The sequence below is a fragment of the Synchiropus splendidus genome, chromosome 7, assembly GCF_027744825.2.
Source record: "Synchiropus splendidus isolate RoL2022-P1 chromosome 7, RoL_Sspl_1.0, whole genome shotgun sequence".
In the NCBI taxonomy this organism is placed as follows: Eukaryota; Metazoa; Chordata; class Actinopteri; order Syngnathiformes; family Callionymidae; genus Synchiropus; species Synchiropus splendidus.
The window spans coordinates 20879852-20891496 of NC_071340.1; the positions used below are offsets into that span (position 1 = coordinate 20879852).

General features: G+C 40.9%; 1 protein-coding gene across 5 annotated transcripts in view; it reads right to left on the reverse strand.

Moving 5' to 3' along the window:
• Positions 1-10956, reverse strand: part of adgrd1 (adhesion G protein-coupled receptor D1) — a 41699-nt gene extending 30743 nt beyond the window's left edge. For 2 of the 5 annotated variants that reach the window (XM_053870968.1, XM_053870967.1), the window contains exons 1-10: positions 10607-10956; positions 10483-10519; positions 10172-10288; positions 9713-9811; positions 8159-8281; positions 7910-8089; positions 4521-4778; positions 1864-1931; positions 1382-1531; positions 1246-1296 (exon numbers count right to left, since the gene is read on the reverse strand). In XM_053870968.1, coding sequence (XP_053726943.1) covers positions 1246-1296; positions 1382-1531; positions 1864-1931; positions 4521-4778; positions 7910-8089; positions 8159-8281; positions 9713-9811; positions 10172-10288; positions 10483-10519; positions 10607-10660 — 1137 coding nt within the window. In that variant the 5' untranslated portion in view covers positions 10661-10956. The remainder of the gene's footprint in view (positions 1-1245; positions 1297-1381; positions 1532-1863; positions 1932-4520; positions 4779-7909; positions 8090-8158; positions 8282-9712; positions 9812-10171; positions 10289-10482; positions 10520-10606) is intronic. The other 3 variants (XM_053870970.1, XM_053870969.1, XM_053870971.1) reach the window with 2 other exon arrangements.
• Positions 10957-11645: the final 689 nt, after the last annotated feature.

Below are 11645 nucleotides of genomic sequence, written 5' to 3' on the forward strand. Positions count from 1 at the left end.
AGCTTACGCATCCTGCTGAGTCACACCTATCCTCTTTAGGTCCTCCTTTATCAGGTCCCCTGTCTCTCCTCCCCACGTGTCCTAACCATCTGAGCTGGGCCTCCCAAACCTTTTTATGCCATACCGCAACAAATAAAAAGGTTACTTTAAGGCATAAATTAAGTAATGTAAAGCAAGTGCTATAGTTCACAGTTCAGTTCTAAAGTAAGGAAAACATAACAAAACAAGAAAAAAAAAAGAGTTCCGTAATTTCCGGACGATAAGCCGCTGCTTTTTTCTCATGGTCTGAACCCTGCAGCTTATACAGTGACGTGGCTAATATATGGATTTTTACAGGCTAAAGAGCATCATGCCGCTCATTTATTGAGCCTGGTAACATCAAGCAGATGAAATCACAAGTGTTTTATTGACCTTAAAACTCTCAAAATGCACTGTTTTTGCTATTGTGTCCGCAGCTCCGCCAACTGAGATGATCTCCTGGAGGACCGGAGATGAGAAGCAGCAGCTGAGTCCAGCTGTGGTGTTGGAACTTCAGACACATGGGCGAAAACAGCAGATTTTGAGCGCTTTAATGTCAATAAAAGACGTGCGGAGTTCATGATTCCAGTTCAGAACATTGCCCAGTTTGTTTCACGGGTCAGTCTCCATGCTGGACCCTGTTTTCCAAACTAGTTTAGAAGTGATCTTCATGCATTTTTAAGCACCGCTGAGCTTTCTACGATGCAGACAGCACCACTGCACTCCTGGCTCGTAGAATAAGATCTATTTTCCTTCTTAGTGGGTGCAGCTAATATTCCCGCGTGCTCTGCAGTCCGGAATTTACAGCACATGGATGGTAAAAAGATGACTAAAAATGTCATCTCTGCTCAATGTATTTACATTTTTTCTGACATCCTTGATTGAAACCACACGCCTGCTCACCAAGCTTCACTTCTATTGTTTGTGCGTGAGCATCCAAAGCTTTAAGTGGAACATGCATTTCAGGACGCAGCACATTTCCATAGGCAGCATTGTGTTCCAAGTCATGGTAAACAGTTGTGTTCTGCCCTATTTTTGGCTCTCTATTACTAACAACGCAGTGAAAAATAAGGCTGGATAGAGTTATTACTGTTGGCGCCACTTGAGGTGGTGGAATCTGAGACTCATGGTTTGCTTAAAGGCTTTGGATTACAGTTTTCGCCAAATAGCGTACGTAGCATTAGGTCATGTTTCAGAATTGTTCAACAACAGTGTGGTCTTCATTACCTCTTGCAACCCTGGAGAGGACAGAACTTCTTCCACACTGTTGAGGAAAGCCTGCGTGGAGGAAAATAGATGTGACCGAGGAAACGGTGCAATGTTTACACATGGGCGGCCGTAACTGCAAGCATGTGTGTGATACCTGAGTCAGGTTGTTGGCGGTGTTGTGAGGTATTGTTCTATTGGGCAATGCCTTTAGGAAGCTCAAAACAGGCAGAGACTCCGGGTCCTGGGGACTTTGGACCTCATCTCGTTGGCTGCCGATGAAAGGAGGACTCACTTTAGCAGCACTCTGTCGAGGCAAAACAACACGTACGGAATCAGCTTGCTATCTGGAGAGTGCTCCACCGAGGGCTTCCAACACACAGAGGATGCGTAAGGTGACTGAACAAATGATTCAGTGCCTTCCAGGGCGCCATTCTCTGTAAGGTGTGGGACATCTGTGTCCAGTTACGGCTTTGCCTTTATCTGTTTAAACCTTCACAGTAAGCATGTACAGAACTCACACGTGGTCCGAGATATCAAATGTCTGGCTTAAATCCGAAACAGCATTTGGGTAAAAAAAAAAAAGAATCATAATTTCCATAACAAAATGTGTTTTTTGATGATTGACAGATGACTCACGAGGCTCGGTGTGGTCAGAGTGGTGTCCTTGGACGTGCTGGGGGTGGTGGAGAAGGTGACGGCTTGACCTTGAAGGAAAATCATTTATCATTCATTCATGATGTAGGAATGAACCAGAGGGATAAATACTGAGCGGAATGCAGAACCCAAACCAAACTAGACAAAGAATAATGATACTTTGAGCAACTGTAGCGACCACTCTGAAGACTTCTGGTTTGGAAAGTGAATGCCCAAGATGGAAAGAAACTGGAGGCATTTTTTTTTTTTCTTTCTTTCTTTGACCTACAAATAGTCATGGGTTTTGCTGGAATAAGCTGGTGTATTTATTTTTGGAAACGTTGTAAAAAGGAAAAATCTGATCTGGGTTTTTCTGAAAATGATATTTTTTTGCCACTGAAACCAAATTTGCGACCTTTTTTTGGGGTCAAACTATTTGACGATTTAAATATTGCAGGCAGGGAATCTTGAATGAACACACTTTATGTGCTATACAGATCTACTTTACTCAACCATAAACCATAAAGATAAGTCAGCCAAATTTAGGGAAGGGCAGACTGATGTTGATTTGCGTTTTTAATATTTCTTGTTACATCACCCTCAGTCAGAGACCATGAATGAATACGGCAACAAATTTGAGTTTCATATTTTGGCTGCTCAAGTGAGCTTAGAGCTTGACGTCCCTGATGTACTTAGTCATTCTCAGCTAGTATTTTGAAATGGGTGGATGTGGTGTTTATCAAGGTCGTCTCTTTTTAGAACTCAGTGAAACAAATGACTTCCGCTTGAACTGAGAAAGACTGATAAAACCTTGAACTTAAATGAATAAAAAAAAAGTTTTTTTTCTTAGACATCTTGAATAAAAGCAAAAACACTGTGTACCGTATGTGTAGGCTGCAATGATTCAAGGGAGAACATGTTATCAATGAAAGACTGACACGGCGTTTCATCATCTTCCTTTCCAACCATTCCTCCACACATTGATAAAAAACTGGAGGCACAGGACAATCAGTGTCTGACGTCACCTCTTGTTTATAAGTATTGGCCTGATGTTCCGTGAAAATTAAGCAACTTTATTGGGAAACATAGTGACATCATCTGTCCAAACTTGCGTGCTGTAAATAGCAAAACACATTTTGTCACTTTCTTTCTTTCTTTTTTCCATTTTGGTGATGAATATTATTATTATTATGGTTACACAATTATTACCCTAAATTAATTACTTAGTTATTTGTATTCACAGCATATTAGCCAGTAATTGATCATGATGAAGTATTGAGACTGACTGGAGTTTATCCTATAATAATAATAATAATAATAATAATAATAATAATAATTATTATTATTATTATTACATAAGTATTTGTGTACTTTTATTTCTTTTATGGTTTAAGTGTATGTGTTTATTTATGTATAATGCTTATTTAATACTATTATATATCATATAATAGTATTCTATATAATATATTTATTTATACTATAACTTTATGTACGTCTTTATCCAGTGATTTTCCATCCTGAGACATGATCAAATGTTTCCATCATGTGATATACCTGAGTTGCCTCTCCATGTTCACTGTTTCTTCACCCAAAAATGGATATAAAACCAGAGAAAATAGACGCCATGTTGTTTCTGTCGTTTGACATGTAGCTGACTTCAGATACATGTACTGCTGAACTTAAAAGGTGCTGTAGTTATGAATTTGTATTTTTATCTACAAGGCAAGGGCCTTACAAGGAATAATAATTAAAAAAAAAACACCCCAGACAAAAGCTTTGGACTGGTGTGGAATAAACACATTCTCTGACAATGATGCTGAGCCACAAATAATAGATTTCACAACAGAGTTTACAAGCCGCATAAAATCCGATCTATATTTCTGGCCTTTGGCTGCTCTCCACTCCCCCTTTTTCAGCGCTTGAGAACCAGGAGGTAAGTATTTTCACAAGGAATATTCAGTAACAATAAATTTATAGTTGAACCTGCGTTTTATCATGCTACAACTTTATGAGACAGTAAGCTTAAAGCTGTCAGAAAACCCCACTATGTTTAACCACTTGCTCTGTACAATGCAACTATGCAGTTCATATCACTGTCATTTAATTAAAAAATATAAATCAAGTAAAGTAAAAATATAAATAAAAAAGCCATTTTATGGCGGTATGTTTCACCACAATACCGTTTTCGTTCCTGAGACATAAATTCAGCTCAGCGGCACAATTTTTCCACTCATGTCTCCGTTGCAACCAACAAAAGAGACCCACTCTGCGTTTTGTTTTTGACCATTATTGCGCACCAGTATTCACACCCATTTATGGCTCTCTTTCCAGCGAGGGAGCTTCAGCACATGTGTGTCAAGGGTTTTGTTATTTGCATGTTTCGACCTGTCACACTCAATCAAAGTGATCTGGGCCTCAGCACGCTTGCGAAATACTTATAAGGCAGAACTATGTGCACAATGGCACTTATTTTATGGACGGTCATGAAACGTAAGAGGACTCTGTCTTGTTGTTCTGCATGAACGCTGTGGGTGGAACGCAGCTAGGACGGGAAATTGCTTTTTAACCCTCATTTCCTCAGATTAAAAGGGCGGAAGAATTACATAAATAAACTGCTATTGACAATGATAAACAATCTCCGGGAGGCCAGGTTGTCCTACCAACAGCTCCGCTGTAGTAGAGCCAGACATCACGAGGCGAAAGGGCTCGCTCCCAAATGACAAACTCGTCGAAGGCTCCAGTGACGTAATGACGATAGGTGTGGCGGTTGGACGTCCCGATGACAAGATTTGGGTTGATGTTGCCTACACTCTCAGATGTGCTGCCAGTTGGGTCACCAGTCGTGTAGGTCCCGTTGATGTAGACCTTCAGACCATCCGTCTTCTTCCAGGTGAAGAGAATGTGGCTCCAGAATGGCCCTGTAAGGAAAGACATCATTTTGTAAACCTGCACCACCACGGCCGTTTGAGGAGCCCTTCAGACACCCCCGGATTAGGTTATCCACCTCTTAGCACACAAAAAAAGACCTGCAGGGGGCGTCCTTCCGTTACATCTCAAGGTGAAACAATACTCAGAATCAGAAGAATTCAAACCAAAAAAGGCGTTCGAGGCGTAAGTTTTTCCCAAGATTGTTTTTCATTTTATGTGACAGTAACACTGCTTTAAATATTTCCACAGGTTTCCAAAAAGGTTTCAGTAAAACCCATAAAGATGCTTGAACTAAAGCCATGACATTCTTTTTCTTAACTTTAAGTCGAGACTAAATAGAGCAGTTGGAGACCGTCCTGCCCCAGCAGTGTTCTGTTGCTTATTCATGTCAACCTTGTGGGAAAATGCTCCTGATAACCAGTCGATTATGCTTCAATTTTCTCACTCACTAATCTCCTTCTGGATCTCCCTGGTGCTTCATCCATCCATTCATCCATTTTCTCCTTATTGGAGGCTGATATAAGGAGACAGCGATGAAAAAACAAGGAACTCTAAAGATCCCTGAGGGACATAGCCTCTCTAAGGAACACGTTCCTACTGAGTAATTCAGGTGGAGCTCAAACAAAACTCAAACTACTTGGCTCCTCGACCAGCTCGACAAGGGTCTTGCCGTTTCTCATTGGAGAGTCCAGCCAACTGTCACAGGATTTTTCTAACTCTGTCAGTTGGAACCCAAAGCTAGTAAGGCTCAGGGCTGCAACCTACCTGCAACTGAGAACTGTAACATTCCTATTACAGCTCAGTTCTCTCTCTTAACTGAAAAAGACAGGGACGAGGTCCAACTATCAAATACCAGCCCATCGATTTCATCCTCCTTTTTCCGTCACTTGAGAACAAGATCTGAGGAAGCTAATTCTTTCCTAAGAACCATGGTCTAGTTGTAAAGGAGCTGATCCTCATTGCGGTGGCTTTCCAATCCAACCATTTCTGTGACCCTCTGAGCTCTCTCCCAACACAACCACAAAATATGCATAGCCCAGAGATGATGTCGCAGTAAATTTAGCGACCAGAAACACGGTGTAGCACTGTATTTTTACAGCTCAATTGTTAATGACCGAATTTTAAAAACAAAAAAATGAGTGTTAAAATGTGTAAAACTTGATTCTTTACTTGTGGATTATTTCAATGTTTTTATATCATAAAGGGCCACATGCAGCCCTTTGCCTGTCAAAGAATAAATAAACAAAAATCTATTTTTCATTTGATCTCTTTTTATTTTTTTGTCCCTAAAAAATAAATAAAAGGCAATATCTTGTAATAAAGTACCTTTTTAAAATCTCGACGTGTTTTACCCAGAGTTCTGTTGCCTAGATTTTCAAGCACATAATGTCATGATGTAATAACACTGTCAACTATTTTATACCTTTAAGTCACAAAACTTCAGGACTCTTCTGTCCATCAGTCTTTTGGCTTGACGGCCCCTAACGTCAAGTTAGAAAAACCAAAACCTCAAAAGGATCAAACCACATCCTTGGTTGATGTGCCACAGCTACTTTGCATTGTCCTCTTTTGACAGTAAGAAAAGACAACGGAAGAAATCTATTGGCCGCAGGAGTGAAAACCATGAGCATGTATTTCTGCCATGGCTGTTAGAATTTGAACCACATGGGACAAAGGGTTGCCTTCACATCACAATATCTTCAACAGTTCTTTGAGTCGATCATAGCACCAGTCACAGGGCATTTACGGCTGTCTGAGGGAACTTCACAAGTGCATGAACTTATGGAAAGATATTTTGACATTTTGTCATGTATAGCGAAAACGTCTTGCATTATGAGAACCAGATGAATTTTATTCTTCTGTGACTGAGCAGGCACATGAAAATTGAGTTACTCCACCCAGGAACATGCCACACATCATTTGTGAGCTTAACATTTCAGTTGATGTTCCCAGACCATTCAGTTCATTGACACAGAACCTTTAACATCATTGATATATTTTTGGTCTATTATGAACCTCTTGACTCTGGTAACACACTAATACATGGACCAGAATATCCATGTTAATTGTGTCAAGAATATTTATGACTTTATCCAAAATGTGTGCACCGTTTTGTCGCCTCTGCCATTGAGGTTTTATTTTTGTCGATGTTTTAACTGGGTGCCTGTATGAGAAACAACCTGGACATTTTTTGATGTAATAGATTTCCTGGAATTGATTATTATATTTTAGTGGTACTGTGAAGTTCAACCACTATTTCTTGAGTTTGAAGAAAATGTCAGTCATCTGCGGGAACACACCCAGAATAAATGAAAATAAGTCAACATCTGTATGACTTATGTCACAAAATGCGTTGCATTGGGTTGGATGATGATAGCGCTATAGTTTTGAGAAGTCGTCATATGGAATCTAATAATGCTCATGACCTTTGTTTTGTTAGTCTACTTCCTGTTCTGTTCCTTTTGTTTGGGTCCTTGACTGGCTTGGAATCTGAGGTGGACAGTCAGTCGTGTTGCTCAAGGTTTGACTGGACTATAGATGGGATACCATCACGTACATATCCTGGTATTCCAAAAGTATTAGGTGAGCTTTTCTAGTTGTGCAACCTTTCCTTTCATATCCCTGGTCATGATCTCTCTTTCAAGATTCCTGCAGTCTCCTTGCATCATGAATTAGAGAACTAAATGATGTTTTTTGAGTAATCACCAGAGCATGGAAAGGAGTGGGTGGCCGGGTCATATTTTAAAGGCTAGGTAAGAACCAAAAACACACTGTCGGACCTGTCAAGGCCCAAGGATTGCTTCAACCTCATTACAAAAATCTCTCAGAATGTTTTCCCACTGGTGATAAGCTAACATGACTGCTTTCTTAAGACCTGAGCACTGTATTGGGGACTTATTTGGATGTTTTAAACATAGATCCAAAGAAGAGGGGGTGGGTTATTTTAAGTCCCTTTTTGAAAGTTGAGGGACCCTGACACTCGTGTGCAAGACCTTGTGCTACCTGAAACTTGTGCCCTGTAAGCAGAGCTCTTCCTCCACCGTCAATAACAACATAATAAATGGTCAGAACGCTACACACAGACCCGAATCTATCCCACTGACAGCAATCAAAATGTTACCTGGTACTTCAATTTCAGCCTTCCATCGGTGGTTGTTGCCGCGAGTGTAAAAATCCACATATCCTCCTTTGGGATTGGTGTAGACAGAGAAGCCATTAGAGATGACTTTTCCTCCAGAGGCAATAGCAAAGCCTGCATCATCAACTTCACAGTTCTTCCAAAAAAAGGAGAAGGTAATTCCTGTGGAACGAAGAAAAAAAAAAAGAAGTCATGGATATTATCTGATCACGATCCGGGCACGTCACTTACCCTCAGGGCCGCACAAGCTGGGGTCGCTGATGCAAGAGTTCTGGTAGTTTCCAAAGTGCAGGAAAGTGCCGCCATTATCTCCGTCCAGGTAGATGCCCTTGTTCACAATCCCTTCAACAATATCTGCAGAAGTCACGGGCACCGTTATTCGTGAAAATCCGGGGAGGGCTGTTCCGACTTCTTTGCACTCAAAACAAATCTAGTTAACAAAAGTGAGTCATGTATTGAATTTGGCCATTTGACGCTGAGGAGCATTAGTTCAATTTGAATGCTATAACTGAGAACAATGACTTGGTCCAAACTATTAATTAAATAATGCACAACAAACAAGAGTTAAATTCCACTTCATTGAAGTAAAAGACTTAACAGATGTTCAATTACTTGTGAGAAAATGAGCCCAATAGAAGGCCACAGCTGATGCTTAAAATATTATGAGTCCATCTTCATATGTGTCTGCTATAGTCAAACAGATGGTCAAAGACAAATTTTCCCATTGTTTTCGCTGAAGCCAGGTCGTGGGGGCAGCGGGGCAAGTAAGGAGGGTAAGACTTCCTCTCCCCCAAAACCTTTACCCAACTTCCTTTTCTAAATGTGGGGTGCCAGCAGTTCTACCATGAGGTTCGACTGAGTGACCAAGCACTTCACCCTATCCACCAGGAAAACTAATTTTATTTGCTTGTTTGGATGGCCTTTTTCTTTTCTAAAGGTCATGACCGTAGCACGGCCCTGTAAATCCAAGTGAAATATCTATGGTATGGGTCTGACTTTTCAAGCGTGAACTCATGTCTGTTACCATTCTGGTTCGCGCTGCTGTATTCTGTCATGCTGTTTCTAAGTCAATGCTTGGGTGGGCCGATAAATTCGACAACCGATTATGGCGTTATTGTTATCAGCCGATGTTTTAATAGCTACTGTTTATGTTCATTCACTTACATTGTGTGTCACAACAAAGAAATGCCGAATGACAAAACAGTTAAGCGTAATTATGAAGCCACAGAACATTCCTATGACCTTTTTTTAATCTGTATTTCAAACACATTGGCTGTATAATGTGCACATTATAGAAGTATTGATCTTTCCTGATACAAAGATGTGTGATAAAAATGTGTCATCATCATAAATGAAATGATGTATCTCTGAAAATGTTTTTTTTTTTTTTGGTACAAAAACCATCAACAACTGAGACGACATGTTTAAACATCCAGTGGGGCTAACTTTAGTTGAATAAATGGGTGGCCCTAGCTGTGGAACCCCTGGAAGGAAGTACCCTTAACTCTGGGAATAAGTCGATGTGATCAGCGTAAAAACTTTTTCACTCTCTGATAACCATATTGAACTAAGGGGTTAAAATCAGCTCTCAACAACCTCTTTCGCTTCCATTCACCCTGAACCAGTTCCACCCTTTACCTATAGCTATAATTCTTATTTTCCAGAATTTCCATGACCAAACCACATATTCAAATTATTCTATCCAACAGGGTGACATTCAATGAGCGTCGAGCTAAAGAAAAATGTCGAAAACAAGACAAGTGTGCAGAAGGAATTGATCCTCACCTACTGTTGCAGAAATGTTAGTGTAGGCAGAGTCATTGGTATACACATAGGAAGAGTTATGGGAGGAAGGGAGCACAGTGTGGTTGTGGATTCTGAGAGCTGGACAAAGACAATGGAGAGAAACGGTGATACACATCCATATACAGTGGACACAGGAGACAAAAGAGAGACACAAGGAGGGACGTGGTGTGCAGGTATGAGACAGAGTGATGCTGAGGTGAGTGCACGGAAGCAGCGGCCCATAGGTTTGTGTGACTTCTCACATCATTCTCAAGTCTATACCTGATCCCTCATTAAATTCACAATGGTGACAATGCAACAATCGGCAAACACATCTCCTCCAGTCTGGATTTCCACTCATAAAAACCCTGAGAACGTGGGACACAATGTCAGCATCTCCAAAAGTGAGGCCATGCGAGGATGACATAGAAAAGCATGCATACACTTATATCAACATACATAAGTTTGTTCCGTTAACATAACCTGGTCTGTTTCCAATCTGATCCCACAGTTCGCGGATCCCGTCCACGGCATCCAGAGGCCAATAATGTGAGGCTGACTCCAACACCCGCAGCCCTGAGGGGAAAGTCGTGGGATAAACAAGCATCCAGACCGGGGCCTTCCGCCAAATCAAGCTCTGCCTTTCCTCAGAAATTATAACCCTGGCACTGCCGCTCAGGACATTACATTGATGATAATGAAGCAAACAGCTGCAGACGTTAATCATGAAGAGCATTAATGGGAGTCTGCTTCACAGTTGTGAGGGCTACCTGGATGCTTTGTAGCTTCAACCTCTTGGGTATAAACCTGTGGATGAATCAAGAAGGGTTTGTTTTTTTTTATAGGTGCGGCTTCATGAATGATGGACAGCTCTAGAATGAAACATTTTCTTACCTTCATGCTTGAAACAAAAGCGATAAGAAGGCGAATTTGCCAAAATACCTCCATGGTTGTTGGGAAAAAAAAGGTAATAACAATAATTGTATTAAAACTCCAAATTTAGATAAATCCAATAATAATCACACATTGTTTCAAAAGTGAAAAAAACGTAAAATGTCCACTCTTTCAAATAAAAAAAAAAAAAAAATCACGTCAAAGACAGAAAAAAAGCGCTTAGAAATGTGCTCTTTAAAAAGTGAACCTGCACACACGTCACACGCTCTGACAGTCCCTCTGCAAAGGCTCATCCGCGCGCTCGCTCCCTCGCAAGTTGAAGCCGAACAATAGCAGTGAGAGTGAAGAAACTTCTGAGAGGGGAGTTGGACCGACGGTGGGAATCTCAGGACGTGATGTCATTTCTGAGCCTTCTGAGGAGGGGCGTCCGAGCTGCGTAAAAAGGCACAAGCGTGCGCAAGACCGCTTCATTGTGCGTGGAATTGGACAACACAAACAAAGTACCTCCCAGATTCGGTTTGTTAAAGACGGTGTGACTCATCAACAAAGTTGGTTTTGGACCATGGTGGAGGGAAACACCCGGTCATCGTCAAACAATATGAGAATTGAGATTTCTGATCCAAAACAGATGAAGTGTTAAAAACACGCATCAGGAGAGTGTGACGCTCCTGATCTGGAAATGAGAGGAAATGACGCTTTATGTCGATTACTACATTAGACAGATTAATTTAGATAAAGGCAGTATTTGAAACAATACAAATCCAAAAGATTTCTTGGGTTGATGGAGCTATAATTAGGTGAACAGCGGCACCAAGCGGCCAGATACAGTTTTACAGCATCTTTTAAGTTCAATTATTTGTTGGAGGATCCACATACAAACGAATACATGATAAAATAATAAAGAAAGAGTGGATGAATAGAGCCACTCTCATAGCCTAAATGTGCCCTGTGTCGGAGACAGCAGTTAGTAATACCAGGGCACCACAGGGAACTGTTCTCTCTATGTTCCTCTTCACCATTTACACGACAGACTTCAACT